The 19,832-nt window shown below is 48.7% G+C and overlaps 1 protein-coding gene across 10 annotated transcripts in view; it reads right to left on the bottom strand.

The window, feature by feature from the left end:
* Positions 1–19,832, bottom strand: part of DNM3 (dynamin 3) — a 345,189-nt gene that overhangs the window by 208,033 nt on the left and 117,324 nt on the right. For all 10 annotated transcript variants that reach the window (XM_042851247.2, XM_065554695.1, XM_042851256.2 and 7 more), the window contains 2 exons: positions 15,745–15,831; positions 6,933–7,003 (listed from right to left, as the gene is read on the bottom strand). In XM_042851247.2, the coding sequence (XP_042707181.2) occupies positions 6,933–7,003; positions 15,745–15,831 (158 nt within the window). The remainder of the gene's footprint in view (positions 1–6,932; positions 7,004–15,744; positions 15,832–19,832) is intronic.

Here is a 19,832-nt window from a genome sequence, read left to right as displayed (position 1 = left end):
ACTCAAAGTTCTAAGTCACTGGACTCAGCGGGGTGCACTTTGAGCCACCCCTTGCACAGGTACTTAGGTTTCTCCCAGTGATCTAATAATCCATTTCTTTCCAATGGGGGGCAAAAATATCCCTTTAAAGTAATCAGTGAAAGAGAATAAGCAGCAGAGGTTCCAAACCTTCATATCTTTGTGCAGAAAAGGGTGGATGAGTAGTATTCCATTAAAACATACCTCTTCTGAGGGTAACAATTAAACATTAGTAATTCTCTGCAATGTTTATACAAAAAAAATGCAAGACTACAATATGCTGTGAAAAACAAACTGGGTGAACATAGCCTCAGAAGTAAACATAACCATTTCCTTTGTTTAATATATCGATAGGTAACAGCCCCCCAAAATACAGCAGTGGGTAAAGGAAATCCAGGGGCAACACAAAAGAAATAAAACTCTTGGGGAGGGAGACCGGCACCCTGGTTCCAGGAATATATTGTGTAACCCTGAAAGGTCAGATAGGATTCCTCTTGAGATCTGATCTAAGCAATAATTCTAGAATAATGTACAGAACACAGGTAAGTTGTTTTTCAGAAAGGTTGTGAACCCATTCTAGAAAGATATCATAGAATCATAGGACTGGAAGGGACCTCGAGAGGTCATCTAATCCAGTCCCCTGCACTCATGGCAGGACTAAGTATTACCTAGACCATCCTTGAGAGGTGTTTGTCTAACCTGCTCATAAAAATCTCCAATGACAGAGATTCCACAACCCTCCCTACGTAATTTATTCCAGTGCTTAACCACCCTGACAGTTAGGAAGTTTTTCCTAATGTCCAACCTAAACTATACTTGCTGCAATTTTACCCTATTGCTTCTTGTCCTATCCTCAGAGATTTCCTTCCTCCTCCTTGTAACAACCTTTTGTGTACTTGAAAACTTATCATATACCTCCTCATTCTTCTCTTCTCCAGACTAAACAAACCCAATTTTTTCCATCTTCCCTCACTGGTCATGTTTTCTAGACCTTTAATCATTTGTGTTGCTCCTCCCTGGACTTTCTCTAATTTGTCGACATCTTTCCTGAAATGTGGCACCCAGAATTGGACTCAATACTCCAGTTGAGACCTAATCTGCAGAGTAGAGCGGAAGAATTACTTTTTGTGTCTTGCTTACAACACTCCTGCTAATACAGTGGTCTCCAACCTTTTTACACCAAAGATCACTTTTTGAATTTAAGGACAACCCAGGGTCTACCCCACCCCTTCCCCAAGGCCCCACTCCTTCCCCAAAGCCCTGCCCTACTCACTCCATTCCCCCACCCCTCCATCACTCTCTCTCTCTCTCCCACCCTCACTGGGCTGGGGCTGGGGGTTGGGGTTTGGGAGGGGGTGCGGGCTCTGGGCTGGGTGAGAGGTTTGCAGTGTGGGAGGGGGCTTCAGGCTAAGCCTGGGGCAATGGCTTGGGGTGCAGGAGGGGGTGCGGGGTGCTGCCTCTGGGAGGGGGTTAGGTCAGGGGCTTGGGGTGCAGGAGGGGGTATGGGGTGCTGGCTCTGGGAGAGCGGTTGGGGTGCAGGCTCCTGCCGGGCAGTACTTACCTCGAGTGGCTCCCAGGCGGCAGCACAGCAGGGCTAAGGCAGGCTCCCTGCCTGCCCCAGACCCACGCCTCTCCCAGAAGGGCCCAACGCACCCCTGCGGCCCCTCGGGGGCTGGGGAAGGGACACGTGGATCCACACGTTGACCCTCTATGCAGGCACTGCCCCCGCAGCTCCCATTGGCCACAGTTCCCCGTTCCTGGGGAATGGGAACTGCGGGGAACAATGCTTGCAGGCAGGAGCAGCGCATAGAGACCTCTGACCCCCTCTCCCTTCCCAGGGCCGCAGGGGTGTGATGGCCACTTCCGGGAGCAGCATGGGGCTGGGGCAGGCAGGGATCCTGCTTTAGCGGCAGTCCCGCTATGCCACCAGAGAGCACAATCAACCGGGAGAGTCTCCAGGATCGACCAGTTGATCACAATCAACTGGTTGGTGACCACTGTGTTAACAGATCCCAGAATGATGTTTGATTTTGTTTGCAGTAATGTTACACTGTTCACTCATATTTAGCTTGTGATCCAGTATGACCCCCAGATCCCTTTCTGTAGTACTCCTTCATAGGCAGTCATTTCAAGTGGAGTACTTTGCATTTGTCCTTATTCAATTTCATCCTATTTACTTCAGACCATTTCTCCGGTTTGTCCAGATCATTTTGAATTTTAATCCTATCCTCCACAGCACTTGCAACCCCTCCCAACTTGTATTGTCTGCAAACTTTATAAGTGTACTCTCTATGCCATTATCTAAATCACTGATGAAGATATTGAACAGAACCAGACCCAGAACTGATCCCTGCGGGACTCCACTTGATATGCCCTTCCAGGTTGACTGTGAACCACTGATAATTACATTCTGGACTGTGAACCACTGATAATTACATTCTGGGAATGGTTTTCCAACCAGTTATGTATCCACCTTATAGTAGCTCCAGCTAAGCTGTATTTCCCTAGTTTGTTTATGAGACGATCGTGCAAGACAGTACCAAAAGCCTTACTAAAGTCAAGATATACCACATCCATAGCTTCCCCCCATCCACAAGCCTTCTTACCCTGTCAAAGAAAGCTATTAGGTTGGTTTGACATGATTTATTCTTCACAAGTCCATACTGACTTACTTATCACCTTATTATCTTCTAGGTATCTGCAAAGTGATTGCTTAATTATTTGCTCCATTATCTTTCCAGCTAGTGAAGTTAAGCTGACTGGTCTGTAATTCCCTGGGTTGTCCTTATTCCTCTTTTTATAGATTGGCACTATATTTGCCCTTTTCCAGTCCTCTGGAATCTCTCCCATCTTCCATGACTTTTTGAAGATAATCACTAATGGCTCAGATATCTCCTCAGTCAGTATTCTAGGACATATTTCATCAGGCATTGGTGATTAGAAGACATCTAACTTGTCTAAATAGTTTTTAACGTGTTCTTTCCCTATTTTAGCTGCTGATCCTACCTCATTTTCACTGGCATTCATTAAGTTAGATGTCCAACTGCTCATGAACTTTTTAGTGAAAACAAACAAAAAAGTCATTTAGCACTTCTGCCATTTCCACAATTTCTGCTATTGTTTCCCCCCCTCATCGAGTAAGGGGCCTACCCTGTCCTTGATCTTTCTCTTTATGTCTCAAGCTAGTTTAATCCTGTTTTGTGCCTTGGTGTTTCTGATTTTGTCCGTACATATTTGTGTTATTTGTTTATATTCATCCTTTGTAATTTGACCTAGTTTCCACTTTTTGTAGGACTCTTTTTTGAGTTTCAGATCAATGAAGATAGACTCATAGACTTTAAGGTCATAAGGGACCATTATGATCATCTGGTCTTACCTCCCGCATGATGCAGGCCACAAAGCCGTCCCTACCCTTTCCCTTTACTCTGCTGTTGAAGTCCCCAAATCCTGTGGCTTAGAGACTTCAATTAGCAGAGAATCCTCCTGCTAGCGATCCCTGCCCCATGCTGCGGAGGAAGACGAAAAACCTCCAGGGCCTCTGCCAATCTCAAGATCTCCTAGTTAAGCTAGGGTAGTCTCTTGCCATACTTCCTATGGTCCACTACTTTCTTATCTAAGGCTGCACTCATATGTCCACTACTGATTGACATGGGCTGTCTGCAATTCACTTTTTCATTCCTGCCACATAAGTTGCCACCAGATGTGTTTTGTGGAACACTGCCCAATCCTGTATCTTCAGGGCTTCCAAATACAAGAGGAAAGATTCTGCTACTTTTTGTGATAAACATTACCTAAAGGTCTTCAGAGCATTCAGGACTACCCTCACCTCCAGAACATTCACGTGCAGCTGCTATTCCTGAAGACCAAGGATGTTGGAAGAGGTGGCCCTTCATATCAGCTCCCCATCCCAGGAACAAATATACATGGTCACTCGGTTTTGCAATGGAGAAAATTTGAAATCAAGACTTCATTGACATATAACCATTGTAGCTATCAGGCCAATCTTTTGCTGCATGGCTCTTGCTGATCCGGCTGGCTCTGAAAATCCTTTCCCTTATGTCCTGGACCCTATTCCAGAGCAAGAAGGCTTTGAGTTGAGCTGTGTCATGTAAGGCTCTTGTATACTCCAACTGGTTTCTGGGAATAAGTTGGGACATTGACTAGTTTATCTTAAGCCCTAGTGGCACCAACATACCAATTGAGAGGCACTGCTTCTTATATCCCTTCCAGATTGCTATCCAAATATCCAGAAAGAGAAAAAATACACAGTTCTATCAGTGTAAATACATAGGCACTACCACCAACTATAGCTCATAGCTATCCCTTTCCTCTAGGAGAGGTACAATTGATCTCTAAAACCCAATTTTGAATTTTCCCTTAACCGGTTACCAATGGAAGTCTTTAACATTCAGAACAGGCTCAAATACTCCCTTTCTTTTGACCAATAGCACAGGCTCAATGACATCCTTTTGTCAGAAGGGATTAGATTTACTGCAGCTTCTCTTCAGGATGCTGAATTACAGCACATTCTGGAAGGGAGAAATTTGTAATTCTGAGTCGTGCGTGTCCAAGAAGGGCCTTGCATGATAAATGGACTCTAGTCTTGCTCTAATAGTAAGGGAGTACAAGACAGGCTGGCTAGTCACTCCAGAATTCAGAAACCTAGAGTTTTCTTCCAGAAGGAAGGCAAAGTGAACTGACTTTGCACGCACTGGGCACCGCAGAATCCAGAGCATATGTATGTGCTGGTTTCTTGGCAGGTGCTTTCCTTAGAAGATAAAAGAAAGAGGAGGAGGAGGAGGGGAGGATAACCTGAGAGAATGAGGGACAGATTTAATTATCTCAGCTTTCATAAGACTAACATCCATTTTCCCCCATCTTCAAAGTTTCATGGTCCTGAAACTTCTGGTGAAACCATCACACAAAGCCAAGGCCTACTAAATGCAACAATGTGTCCGCAAGCATCAGTGGCATAGACAGCTGTCCCCATTGTTGTATCACCAAAGGATAGCCACACCCTGGCTTTCTCCACTCCTTCACAAGTCAGTTTCTTACAAACTCTTTGCTCCACACCCTTGGAGGTGGGGGGTACACAGTGCAAACCTTCTTCCACAGCTTGAACTGGTGTTTTCCCATATAGAACACATACTGCTGTTCCCAATGTGAGCTGACAATATCCCAGATTGAAAAAATCTGTGTCCAAGGGATCCTAGCCTCTGGAGTCATGCTATGGCACTATCATGATTGCGGCTGCCTCCATCACCATAATCTTTTGGAGAGGGAGGGAGAAATAATCTGAGCATATCCCTCCATTTTCCAATAACCATCTTGGAGACATCCAGAGTGGTATGAAGCTGCTGCCAAACCTCACCAACTGGTCAAGCCTAAGATGGAAGAGGGGCACTTGTTACATCATCTGGGAAATGAGGCCAAACACCTCAAAATCACAGCCTTGGGGTTTTCCTGGATTGTCTGCACATCAAAAGAAGAAATCTTAATCTGTTCAATTAAATGGAAAAAAGGATCAGCCCATACTGGAGAGAATTATCTTGCTCTTCTTCCCTCAGAGATAGTTCTTGGCTTCTGCTACTATTATCCTCTGTATCCAAACAGCAGTCTTGCTCGTTTTCAGCAGTGTCACTGTCATCCTAAGCAGGCAGTGTAGTGAGTACTAAATCAATGCTGCTAAAATCTGTATTAGCAACTGTGCACCAATGCTACCAGTAACGGCTGCACCAAAGGCATCTGTGCATCAAAAGCTTTCTCCAGAGACACACAGTTCAAGGTCAAGAGACTAGGCTGGGCTGGACTTGAGACCTCTTGAGGTTCCTTCCAGCCCTACATTTCTATGATTCTATAGAAGGTGAGAGACGCAGTTCCAGGTCAAGAGATGCATTTCCAGTGAGCCCTGAAGTCAGACTAGGACAAAGCAAGAGAATCCAGTCTAGACCTACAGTAGGGGGCACAGTCAAGTATTAAGTGTCCTGAGGGTGAGCCTCTATGTGATGGGGTGTCCACACCACACTAGGCCTGAGTAGGAAAAAAAGGCCAATTATCCCCATGGCAGGCTGCCCCTGGAGGAGAGTCAGGGCCGGCTGAGCTGAGGAGATGAAGGAGATAAAGCCCAACAGGGCAGGGGCAGGCTGAGCTGTATAAAACCAGGAAATAGAGAGCAAGAGGGGGCAGCAGGAAAGAACTGGGTGCCACTCCCTAGAGATGATGGCAATTAGCAAAAGACAAGGAGGAATCCCAGGAGAAGTATGCCCAGGGATCCTGCCTGAGAATACAGACGCTGGCAACAACCTGAGAAGGGGTGAAATCGCCACACGGAGCAGAGGAAGCTCCAGTGGTGACCAAAAGAGGGCAGGGCAGAAGACAGAAGAGAGGTAGGAAAGAGCCCAGGGAAAGAGCAACAGGGTTCAAGCTTGCACAGACTGCGGTTGCTGGGTTTAGGGTCCCTAGCTGGAACCTGGAGCAGTGGATGGGCCTGGGTTCCACTGCCAGCCACTGGGGAAGTGGCACAGTTGGGGCAGTGGACTGAAAGACTGTCTGAGATGGTTCGTCCAGTGGGACTTTGATACCACAGAAGAACTACTATAGTGACCTGGCCAGAGGGCCAAGCCATGAAGAGGGAGCACCCTGAGTCACGAAGGAGGAAGTAACCTGAGTCCAGAGACAGAGAGACAGACACACTACAGGGTACGCAACTGAAGGCATACAGGGCATCAGACTGGTCAAGAGCTAATCCCCAGATGAACCACCAGGAGGTGCCCAACAGTGAACAGTGAACCGCATTACACGCTATTTGCATGTCTCGAGGTTGGCAGTAGGCATCTCCACCATTCTAAATGATTCAGGCTATTTTTTCCTTAAATTAACAGTGGATCTGTATAATAAAGTCTCTGTATACATACTTTGCAAAGCCAATGAAGTCTTCATGGTTGGTATTGATGTAAGATACCTGGATATCAATTAGCAGCAGTACCTACCAGGAAGAAAAAAGGAAAAAGAAAATTTGAGTTTGCTGCATTATTGAATATTGTCTTTTATAATAATTCTGGCCAAAAGCAGTACTACCTACTAAATCAAATCTTGTTTCTTTACTTATTTAGCAAACTAGGCTATAATGGAACTATCAGTCAACTACCTCCCTCAGCTTTCTTACAGTTGCCTCATTATCAGCTTCTGTAAAATTTAATTAAGACTAACCATATCTAGCCAAAGGGGAGTTTAATACATATCACAGATTCTAGCACTATATTTTGCAGGATAGGCAATATTTGGTCTCTTATTGCTACTATTACTACACCAGGCTAGTCAGGAACCTCTATGAAGAATTAGGGCTCTATGGTGTTAGGCACTGTACAAACATGTAACAAGTCTGCCCAATGACCTTACAGTTGAAGTGTTGGACAGGATAAAACAGGTGGATGAAACTAACAGGGGTGGGCTGGTGGGTGAAGTAACAAAATGAACAGTTTAGCAAAACAGAGGTTTCAGCTTGCTACTTGAGTAGCCTTGATCTGTTGATTTGTTGGTGTCTCAGATGGATAATTGTACTGAAACATCATGATCAATTTAACCTGGAAATATCTTAATACACACAAAGAAAAGACCACCCTCCTGCAGCCTTCCTAAAGTGTGTGCCAGGACAGTGCAGACATGACCCCGCTTTCCTCCTGCCATCTTTTCAGATGCTTGCTCCCCAGCAGGGATCAGGAATGAACCATCCCTGTGCTCTGAGGAATGCAGGGACTGCTACAATAGAAGGCCCTTGCTCAACCACGCAAAGAAGGGGAAAGGTTTTTTGCATGGCTCTCCTCCCCTAGCAAAACCCTCATGAGTTGAGGGCACGGGCCAGTCACAGGTGTTTAACTGCAGTGTAGACATCCCCTAAGTGTGTAAAACTGCATAATTATCAAAACCTCTCCAAGTCTATGCCTCGGGGCAACAACTTATTATTGCCAGAACACTGTGGGTAAGAATACTTTGATGCATAGGCCCTATTAAAGAAAACTAATAAGAGTTTTAATTTGATAAAATAATGTAATGTGACCTTCCTACTAGGATACCAATCTCTCTGTATCCAACAAAAACCACTATGGAAAAATAGTTACTTCTGAGTAAAGTCTTTACTACTGAATGCCTTATTGTGCCTGGGCATTGCATCAAACAATCCTCTTCACCAAGTCCTATACCACTAGACGACACAATTTTGCTCCTTTTCTTGTGTAATTGGTTTTTCTCATGAAATCCAATATTATTTTTAAACCCCTTTCATTTCACCAAAAATTTGTACAATTGCCACTGCAGAGCTCCCAGAACACTGTACCCCACAAAGATATTTTCTTTTTATTCCTCAAAGGGGTGATTTTCAAAAGGCAGAGGGGAGCCCAACTTCCACTGAAAGTCAATGGGAGCTGAACAAAAAAACTTCAGAAACAGACTTCAAAGAGAAACAGCAGAACTAAAATTCATTTGCAAATTTAACACCATTAATCTGGGTTTGAACAGAGACTGGGAGTGGCTGGCTCATTACAGAAGCAGCTTTTCCTCTCCTGGAATTGACACCTCCTCATCTATTATTGGGAGTGGACTACATCCACCTTGATTGAATTGGCCCTGTCAACACTGGTTCTCTACTTGCGAAGTAACTCCCTGCTCTCCATGTGTCAGTATATAATGCCTGCATCTGTAACTTTCACTCTATGCATCTGAAGAAGTGAGGTTTTTACCCACGAAAGTTTATGCCCAAATAAATCTGTTAGTCTTTAAGGTGCCACCAGACTCCTTGTTGTTTTAATGGAAGCTGAGTGGCTCAGGCTTGGGCCTTCTGAATGTCTCCCTACTAGCCTGACCAATTTTAATACAGTAATTGTTAACAGCATAAGTAAATTATAGGTACATGTATCACTGTCTGTGCCTGGACACTGTCAGATTTGCATACAATTTGAACAAAAAGAAGTTAGAAGCTCTCTGAATTCACATACATAGGAAGCTGATATTTTCTCCTCATCTCTGGGCACGTGAGAGGAAGGGAAAAGACAGTTACCTTTTCGTAACTGGTGTTCTTTGAGATGTGATGCTCATGTCTATTCCACAATAGGTGTGCGTGCTTGCCATGTGCACTGGTGCCGGAAGTTTTTCCCCTAGCAGTACCCGTAGGGGGGGAGTGCCCCCCGCAACCCCTGGAGTGGCACCTGCCTGGCGCGGTATAAGGGGAGCTGCATGCTCCCCCCACTCTCAGTTCCTTCTTGCCAGACAACTCCGGCAAGGAGGGCAGGATGTGGAATAAACAGGAGCAACACATCTTGAAGAATACCAGTTACAAAAAGGTAACTGTGTTTTCTTCTTCGAGTGATTGCTCATGTGTATTCCACAATAGGTGATTCCAAGCTATACCTTCTGGAGGTGGGTAGGAGTTCCCAAGTTCTCAGGACAGAGTACCACCCTGCCGAAACCCGGCATCATCCCTGATTTGGGAGACCATCGCATAGTGCGAGGTGAACGTGTGAACCAAAGACCATGTGGCAACCCTACAAATATCCTGTATAGGGACGAGGGCCACGAAGGCAGCCGACGAGGCCTGCACCCGAGGCGAGTGCGCCCTCACAATGGGCGGCGGGGGGACACACGCCAACTCATAACAGGAGCAGATGCACGAAGTGATCCAGTTGGAAAGCCGCTGAGTGGAAATCGGCTGGCCTCTCGCGCGCTCAGCTGAGGCAGCGAAAAGTTGTGAGGACTTTCTGAATGGCTTGTTCTGCTCGAGGTAGAAAGCAAGAGCCCGCCTCACATCGAGCGTGTGGAGACGGTGCTCCTCACTAGTCATGTGAGGCTTGAGGCAGAGGACTGGTAGAAAAATGTCCTGACCCATGTGGTAGCCAGAGACCACCTTCGGGAGGAACGCGGGGTGTGGGGCGGAGCTGGCCCTTGTCCTTATGAAAGACCATATAAGGCGGCTCGGAGGTCAGGGCCCTGAGCTCCGAGACCCGCCTGGCCGACGTGATAGCAACCAGGAAGGCCACCTTCCACGAGAGGTGAGACCGGGAACACATGGCTAACCGTTCAAACGGAGGCAATGTAAGACAAGCCAGCACCAGATTCAGGTCCCATTGTGGGACCAGGGGCTTAGAATATAGGTAAAGCTGGTCCAAACCCTTAAGGAACCGGCCAGTCATAGCATGGGAGAACACAGTGTGTCCTTGCACCAATATGGCCGCCAGGTGCACCCTGACGGATGAGGGCGCCAGGCCCTGGGCCCTCAGGTGGAGGAGGTAATCAAGGATAAGCTGGATCGGGGCGGCTGTTGGGGACACACCTTGGTCCGCCGCCCACCTAGAAAACTGAGACTACTTAGCCATGTAGGAGCGGCGAGTGGAGGGTTGTCTACTTTCAAGGAGGACGCACTGAACCTGTTCTGAGCATGTCCTTTCCTCGCCACCTAGCCACTGAGCAGCCATGCCGTGAGGTGAAGAACTGCCAGGCTGGGGTGGAGGAGACGGCCCTGGTCCTGAGAGGGCAGGTCCGGGCGGAGCGGCAATGGCCATGGCAGAGCCACCACCAGGCCTGAGAGGGTCCCATACCAGTGCTGCCTGGGCCATGCTGGGGCAATGAGGAGGACCCTGGCTTTGTCCATCTTTATTCTCTCCAGGACCTTGCTGATCAGAGGGAACGGGGGAAAGGCATAGAGAAGCTGGCCTGACCAGGACAGGCTAAAGGCATCGGAGATAGTGCCCTTCCCATTGGCCCCCCGGAGCAGAACCGGGGGCATCGTCGGTTCTGCCGGGTCATAAATAGGTCCACCTGGGGAGTTCCCCACCTTCAGAAGAGCTGGTGGGCCACTTCCGGGTGTAGAGACCACTCGTGCTGAGAGGAAAAGTCTCTGCTCAAGTGATTCACCTGCTTGAGGGCAGAAGGCTTTTAGGTGGATGTCGTGAGCTATACAGAAGTCCCACAGACTGAGGGCTTCATGGCAGAGGATCGGGCCCCGCCTTGCCTGTTGATATAGAACATTGAGGCTGTGTTGTCCGTAAGAACCCTGACTACCTTGCCCTTCAGGTGCGAGCGGAAGGCCATACATGCCAGTCGCACCGCCCTGAGTTCCTTGATGTTTATATGAAGGGTTAGGTCTTGCAGAGACCACAGGCCTTCGGTCTGAAAATTCCCCACATGGGCCCCCCAGCCCAGGTCCGATGCATGGGACACCAGCTCCAACGATGGGGCCCGGTCCCTGAACGGGACCCCTTGGAGCATGTTGCTTGGGGCGGACCACCACTGCAGGGAGGTGATCACCAAATTCGGCATGATGAGGACCTTGCCCATTCTGTCCGTGACCGGGAGAACTTTAAGGCCAGTCAGAGCTGGAGAGGCTTCATCCTGAGTCTGGCGTGGTGGACCACATACTTGCACACCAACATGTGACCTAGCAGCTGCAGGCAAGCCCTGGCTGTCATCACCGGGAACATTGCGATTGAGTTGATGAGCCCTATCAGGGTCTCGAACCTAACTGGGGGGAGAGAGGCCCTGGCCGACATTGCATCCAGGAGCGCCCCAATAAACTCTATGCGTTGGACCGGGACTAACGTGGACTTGGTATTATTTACCATCAGGCCCAGGGCGGTGCATGTGGACAGGAGGAGTGCCACATGATCCCTCACCTGCTATCAGGAGGTGCCCTTGACCAGCCAGTCATCCAGATAGGGGAATATCTGGACCCCCGGTGCCTGAGGTAGGCCGCTACTACTGACATGCACTTTGTAAAGACCCTGGGGGCAGTGGACAGACCAAACAGGAGGACCGTGAATTGGTAGTGATTCTGTCCCACCACGAAATGGAGGAAGTGCCTGTGCCCTTCGAATATGTGGATGTGGAAATACGCGTCCTGTAGATCGAGGGCAGTGTACCAGTCCCCGGGATCCAGAGAGGGGATAATGGAGGCCAGGGAAACCATGCGGAACTTGAGTTTCACCATGTACTGGTTCAGACCTCGCAGGTCCATGATGGGCCTGAGCCCCCCTTTGGCCTTCGGGATAAGGAAATACCGGGAGTAATACTCCTTGCCCAGGAACTCCTTGGGCACCACCTCTATCGCTCCTAGTTCCATGAACCGCCCGACCTCCTGCTCAAGCATAGCCTCGTGTGATGGGTCCCCCAAGAGGGATGGGGGGGCGGGTTGGGCAAGGAGGAGGCAAACTGAAGGGTGTAACCTTGGGAGATGGTGTTGAGGACCCATCGGTCCGAGGTGAGCCACGACCATTCCGGGAGGAAAGCACACAACCGATTGGAAAAAGGGAGCTTTATTGGGGGTGGATCCCTGCTGAGAACTGGCCAGGTACCCCCGAGCATCCCGTCAAAAAACGCCTTTTACCTGCCTGCTTGCCCTTAGAGGGCCCAAGCTGGGGGGCAGGCCGAGACTGCTTTTGCAGGCATTTTCTATAGTCCTACTGCTTCTTATGGGTGGCCTCGTACTTCGGGAGGGCGTCCTGGGCAGAAGCCTGCTGTGGCTTGAACTTGGGTTTTGCAGGAGCAGGGACATAGAGGCCCAAGGTCTGGAAGGCCATGCGGGAGTCTTTCATGCCATGCAGCCTTGTGTCTGTTTCCTCAGCAAACAGAGCATTCCCGTCGAAAGGGAGATCCTGCATTGACGACTGCGCTTTGCTGGATAGCCCAGAGAGCAGGAGCCAGGACGCTCATCTCACAGACAGCGCTGAGGTCATGGATCGTGCGGCCGTGTCCGCTGCATCCGAAGCAGCTTGCAGGGATGCCCTTGCGGCCGCTGCCCCTTCCTCCATGAGTGCCTTAAACTCCTTTTTATTGTGCTCTGAGAGTGAATCCTTGAACTTGGGGAGGGATCCCCAGAGATTAAACTCGTAGCGACCCAGGAGAGCCTGATGGTTTCCTACTCTTAGCTGGAAGCTTGACGATGAATAAACTTTTCTCCCGAAAATATCCAGCCTCCGAGAGTCTTTGGTCTTAGGGGTCGGGGCTGGCTGCCCCTGCTGTTCCCTGTGGTTGACCAACTCAACCACCAAGGAGTTGGGCACCAGGTGGGTATACAAACACTCATGCCCCTTAGTGGGTACAAAGTACTTGCGTTCCACCTTCTTAGAGATGGGAGCCAATGAGGCTGGTGTTTGCCACAGGGCATTTTAAATTCTTGCCACCCCTTCATGGAGCGGCAAGGCCATCCTGCCCGGTGCCGAGGGGGACAGCACATTGAACAGGGAGTCTGAGGGCTCCTCTATCTCCTCTGCTTGGAGGTGGAGGCTCGCTGCCATCCTTTTTAAGAGGTCTTGGTGGGCCCGATAGTCCTCCTGCGGGACGGAGTGGTGGCGGGGCCGCAATCAGCTCCTCCGGACGGAGCGAGGAGGCTGGTGTGGTACTTTGGGTGTCAGCCAGCACCAGAGGATCCACCACCTGGTCGGACTCCAGGCACGGTGCTGAGGACATGGGTCCCACTGACTTCTTTCTTGGCAGTCTAGGGATGGAGGCCAACAGTGCTTCCGACGCCCCGGCCACCGAGCAAGTCCCCACCAGGGCCTGCACCAGAGGCCCCGGTACCCACTGGTACCACTGGGCTCGGCACAACGCTCAGTGCCATTGCACTTGCTGAGGCACCGCACCGGCGGGTCCGGCTGTTCGGGCTGGCTAGCCTGGCCTGTAGACGGGCAGCTGTGAGCGGAGGCTGGGCTGGCATACAACCCACTGCTGCCTCTGCACCGGGAGTAGCAGCGGTGCTGGGATCTACGTAGGCCACGGGACCGCGATCTCAAGGTGGAGGAATGGCACCGACGGTAGTAGTTGCTCCGCAAACAGCCTCGACGGGCAGACCCACGACAGCGAGATGCCAGTGATCGACACCCGGGGCTACGGTGCCTTAACGGAGACTTGGAGCGGGAGTCCAAGCGAGAAGAGCGTCGATGGTCATGCTGCGACCGATTGTGGTACCTCCGAGACGAGGCCAGTTGGCAACGTCCATCACGGTTCCGTCGATTTTTGCTCTGAAGATGAGCGGTGCCCGGAGTCCTGGTCGGACGGCACCCATCCAAACAGTCTGGCCGGAGTCTAGGACAATTCACATGGCCTGAGCCCTGAACGGTTGCTGGGACATGAGTGGTGTCAGGAATGTTCCCTCGACCGAGACCAGTACCAAGCCGGCCGCGACTGCAGTGATCCCAGCGGCAGCTTGCCCCTGGAGCGTGAAAGCCGACATCGGCGGAGCTCTGGGCACCAGCATGGACATAACATCGCTGGCAACCTGGAGGGCTTTGGGCGTAGATGGCATCTGGACATCCGGAGAGGCCTGCTCCGAAGAGGCCAGGCTACTCCGCTCAATATCAGTCGGAGGCCTAGGGCCTGGTGGGGATTGAGGGCTGCCCGACATGGGGCTAGCCTCTGTCCCAGACTTCCCTCGGTGCCCTTGTGGAGAGGGCGCCTTTCCGGTCCTCTTGGTGTGCCCCATGGATGGGGAGCGGTGCTGACTGGTCGATGGTACCGGAGAGTCTCCGCGTACAGACACTGCGGTGCCGGGTACCGGTTCGGAGCGGTGTGCCGGGGTCGGGGCCAGCGCTGACTCCATCAAGATGGCCCGGAGCCTAATGTCCCTTTCTTTTTTGGCCCGGGGCTTGAACGACTTGCAGATCTTGCACCTTTCGCTGATATGGGTTTCTCCCAAGCAGCACAGACAGTCCGCATGCGGGTCACTCCTTGGCATAGAACGCCTAAAAGAGCCGCACGACTTAAATCCCAGGGCACGGGGCATGCCCCGGCCCGGGCTCACTAACTAACTAAATTAACTGAAATACCTAACTGACTACAGGTACTAATGAATGGACGAACAGTTCTGGGGACAAGCTGCAGCAAAGCTGGAGCTGAGCAGTTCCGACTCACCTTCACTGGCGGCAAGAAGGAACTGAGGGTGGTGGGAGCGCGCAGCTCCCCTTATACCGCACCAGGCAGACGCCACTCCAGGGGACGCGGGGGCGCTCCCCCCCCCCATGGGTACTGCTAGGGGAAAAACTTCTGGCACCGGTGCACGTGGCGAGCATGCACACCTATTGTGGAATACACATGAGCAATCACTGAAGAAGTACAAGGAATGAAAAATGGGAGCAGTTATTCCAAGTTACCTGTATCCTTTTCTTCCAAAGTTTGGAAAACTTGGTTGTGCTGATTAAAAGCTCCCCCGAGGCACAAGATCAATAACTTGTGTGATTAAGACTTGGAGTAAACACCTATAATATTGACTGAGAGGAAGGGAACAGGATACCATGCAGCACTTTCAAGCTCCATAAGGTCCGAGGCTCCTCAAGGCTCCATGAGAAGCCAGAGGGCTGTTTTAAATTAGGACATCTGCCAGTAGCCCCAGAGGGTTATTATGGTTGCAAGGGATTGTCCCTTTTCCTTGGCCATGTCCCATCCACTGTCTGCAAGTGGGATTAGAAGAGGAGCTGTTACTCCAGTTCTACACCACCAGCAGGTTATCTACATTTTCTGCTCCCATTTGCGACTGGCAGACTAAATTAGGAGCCTTTGGAACAGCGCTGTTCTCCTTCCCTCCCTTCTCTAGAACCTCTCTCCATTCCCCACCTCTCCAACATCTAATACGTCAATGTCTGTTACACTTTCAACACAAGCAATTTACCATGGCTAAAGCTTTTCAAAAATGGTTCAAGTCCTTCATCACTCAATTCCTGACCCATCAGATTTCATGTTTATTCCCACCTGTTCCTTGGTCTTCTCCTCTCTGTCTCGAATGTGGCCAGCAACAATCCTTTCCGTTTCCTCACATAGCCTTGGATAGGTCGCCAGCTGACAAAAGGCAAAAGGGGGAGGAATTTAAACTTGCTGAGTGATGTTAAAAGGGTACAAATGGAGAATCTACGCTAGACTCTGGATAGTAGTAAGTTTTGTAAACACTGTACTAAAGTTAACAAGACTCTATGAAGCGTACTTACCAGTAAGGGTAGTTTAATACAATATGCATAGATCCAAACTCTGGGAACTTGCATGCCTATTTGCTTCATGGAATGCTCAAGAAAGTAGTGGCCATTTTGAGTGCATGTTCCTTTGCAGAACTGAATGTTTGGAATGAGAGCAAACATGGAACTGCAGCTCGAAACCATTGACTCCTGTTCACTTAATCAAAATCTATGTCAAAGCTCTCCCAAAATATAAGGAAAGAGGATGGAGAGAGTGGATCTATACATGTACTTCAAGAACGACATACTGCTAAGTGTGGGGGTTGGACTAAATGACCTCCTGAGGTCTCTTCCAACCCTGATCTTCTATGATTCTAAGGAACTTTCCTTTCTCCTTTGAGTATTGGCTGTATAGCTGTTCCCCACTATTTGAAGATGAATTAGCCATAGCAAACTTCTCCAAAGGAGGGCTGAGACAAACTATGCTGCAGAAAGAGTTCAGGGCTGCTCTCCCAAACTGAGTAGCTGATCGGTCTGAAAATCCAAATAAATGCATGACTTGAGCTCCAGTGAGCATCTTTAAGCCTCTGAAATAGAGGAATTTCTCTGACTTGTTACAGAAACTGCTTTAAAACTGGCAGGTCATATACTAAGTCAATCATGTATTGATATACTAGTAAGGCCTCAATGAGTCTTCATACAAATTTATATCAATTAGGCAATCTCTGGGAGAAGACTATCTCCAAACAGTATGAATTCAGAGGCTTTTGTGGGTTTAAATGCTATTGAAAAAGCAGCTCAGGGCCATTTTCACATCTAATTTGTTCAAGCCCAGCCTCCCTTGGCAAGCTGTGAGGTTTACAGAAGCACACTGGGCATTCAGATAGACTGATTTAGGTGAAGTTCATATGGCCTTAGTCAGCAATTTGGGTAGCAGACACATGATCCCCTTTGACATCAGGGCTTTGTTCTCAATGACTCTTGTGCCTAATGTTATAACCACAAGTAATACAATTTTCAGAGATAGGTAGATAGTTGGGAACATTCTCTCAAAGACTGAAATAACAATTCCATCAATTCTCAGTATTAGATTTCAGTGCCAATAAGGTAATGTCTCATAAGTAGGTGGGAAGACATGAACCAGTCTCTTCAAGGATCTTTTAACAATAGTAGGTATTAAAAAAATGCAAGTATTAAAAGATCAGTGGATTGGAGGATGGTATGCAGATATAGCTACAAAATAGAATGACTGTACTCCAGGCTAATCCAGAGTGTATAATTGGTAACAAATATTTATAATTTATGTAGGCATTGAAGCTTTTATAGTGAGAGCACAGCTGAAATGGTGCAGTCATGTGACCCATATGTCTGAGAATACAATACCAAAGGCTGTCTTCTACGGAGAATTAGAGATTGGAACTCATTTTGGGGCAAACCAGGGAAGCATTACAATGACCCTTTGAAAGCCAACCTCCAATCTTGCAATGAGCACCTCAAATACCTTAAAGCTTTAACCCACAATAGGACCCAATGGCAGCAGCTCTGCCACCTTGGACTGGAAGACTTCAAGAGCTTATGGACTGCTGCAACCAAGGAGAGACGTACACGATGTAAAGCTAAAAGCAGTGCACATTCATCTTCAAGTGTTTTCACCTGTGGCACTTGCGGACAGGGCTGTAAGTCAAAAAATGATCATTGATCTCATCTCAAGACCCATGATAAATGACTGTTACTCATCCATCAAACTCAATAGGAGACTCCATTATCATCAGTTTGATTACATGTGTCTATCTGTTCCAAATGGGCCAAAATGAAGGGAACAAAAGAACAGTAATCTTGCTGGAAGTTCACAGTGAAAATCTTTGCTTTTTTCTGGTTAGGTCATTATCAAAAATATCTATGATTTTCCAGAATGATGTGTTAAAGAATGATTGTTCTTGCAAACAATCAGCCAAAGCAATTAGCCAAATCTCTAGGCCAGCAAAGATTTCAGATGGTGGTGAAGATCCTGCCCCTGACTCTTTGACAAGAGATATGAAAAAGCTGATAAAAGACTCTTATATTTCTGCAGTCAGGTTCTTGTGTGCTGTTATGCCAATTTCGTTAAAGGAAACATAAGAATGAGCATACATTTCCTTCACTGTCTGATCCACGAATGGGTGAATGATTACATTAATGGATTTCAGAAGGGATCACCAGTTGCTGTTTGAGTGCTATGGACACCAGAAGTTGCATTTGCACATTGACTTGGCTAACCCTAATCTAAAACAGAGGCTGGCCCTTTGGGTGAGGATACCTGCAATGCCATCTTTCACTTGTAAGCAGAGTCAGGATGAGCTCTACCCTGACATCTGGTAGTGAATTGTGGTGAGTTGTGGAAAAGAACTTCAGGGGCTGATCTTGTTTGCATAGGCACACCCACCCCGCCTAGCATGAGCTCACAGCCGCCCAAATGGTCACTTTGGCTGCTGTGGGATCCCCAATTTCTCTGTTATTGGGGCAGGAAGAATAAAGTGTTGTTACCCTCCGCCTCGTCCCCTGAATGCTCCACCCAGCTTCTCCCCCTCCCCCGCTAATCAGCTGTTCACGCGGGAAGCCTGGGAGGGCTGAGAAGCAAACGGCGGCTTCATGCTCAGGGAGATGGAGCAGAGGTGAGCTGGGGCGGGGGGCGCAAGGAGGGCCACGCGCCGCGGCAGGTAACCCCCTGCTCCCCCCCAGCTACACTACCCTGCCCCTACGAGCCAAAGGGACCTGCCCTATGCTTTCCAGGAGCCGCCCCAGGTAAGCACCGCCGGGACTCCCCACCTTGTCCCCCGGCAGGTCCCTCTGGCTCTTAGGGGCGGGGCAGGCACCCACTACGGTGGCCCACAAGACTCTCCTGCCCGGCTCCTGAGCTGCCGACTGTTCCCCCTCCCCCACAGCTTCAGCCCGGCCCAGCTCCAGCCGCACGGCCCGGCATGGCTGTAATGCCGCCAGCCACCTCCAGGCAGCGCGGTAAGGGAGCAGGGAGGGGTGTTGGATAGAGGGCAGGGGAGTTCGGGGGGGTGGATGGGGTCGGGGTAGTCAGAGGGCAGGGAACAGAGGGAATGAATGGGGGCAAGGGTCCCGGGGCCATCAGGAATGAGAGGAGGGGTTGGATGCTCTTAAAACATGACTTTCCTTGCTCTAAGTTTTGAAAATTCAGTCACTAGTTCTTTTTGATCCAGTTTTCCAGCTATTTCATGCTCTATTGACATTGTGGCAAGGCCAACAAGTCTCTCTTGTACCATTGTTGAGTGCAGATATGTTTTTATCAATTTTAACTTTGAGAAGGTATGTTCCCCAGTAGCTACGGAAACTGGCAAAGTTAAAAGAACGCGTAGAGCTATAAAAATGTTTGGAAAACTGTCTGAGAGTTTATTTTCACAATAAAACTTCAGTACTTCTTCAGGAGTGGCATATTTCTTAAGTCATCTTGAAAAAGCCTGAAGCTCACTACACAAATCTGTAGCATCAATGTCTTTTGAATTTTCATGAGTCAATGCCGACTCTCCGCTCTACATGAATTTCCGACTATGAAACCTTGATGTATATTCAAGTTAGGCTGTTACTAGCATTGCAGCTCTTGCCGCTGGCGGATGTGTTTCATTGTGGCTGAGTTATTGCTTATCAAAATTGCAGAGTGGGTCATTTTGACCCTATGTCGCAAGTTGAAAAAAATTTTCACTAAAATATTATTTATTTTGCAGTAAATAAAAGATTTGACATAATAAATTCTCAGAAATGTAGAGAGATGAATTATAATTCATAATCCCTCTGTACACGTACGGGAATTGAAATAATGACATCTTCGTTATTTTATTTGTTTTTTTTTATCTTTTTCATTTTTTCATTTTATTTTATTTTTTTTAT

The sequence above is a fragment of the Chrysemys picta genome, chromosome 8 (genome assembly GCF_011386835.1).
Source record: "Chrysemys picta bellii isolate R12L10 chromosome 8, ASM1138683v2, whole genome shotgun sequence".
NCBI classification, from domain to species: Eukaryota; Metazoa; Chordata; order Testudines; family Emydidae; genus Chrysemys; species Chrysemys picta.
This window is presented reverse-complemented; position numbering and strand designations above follow the sequence as displayed.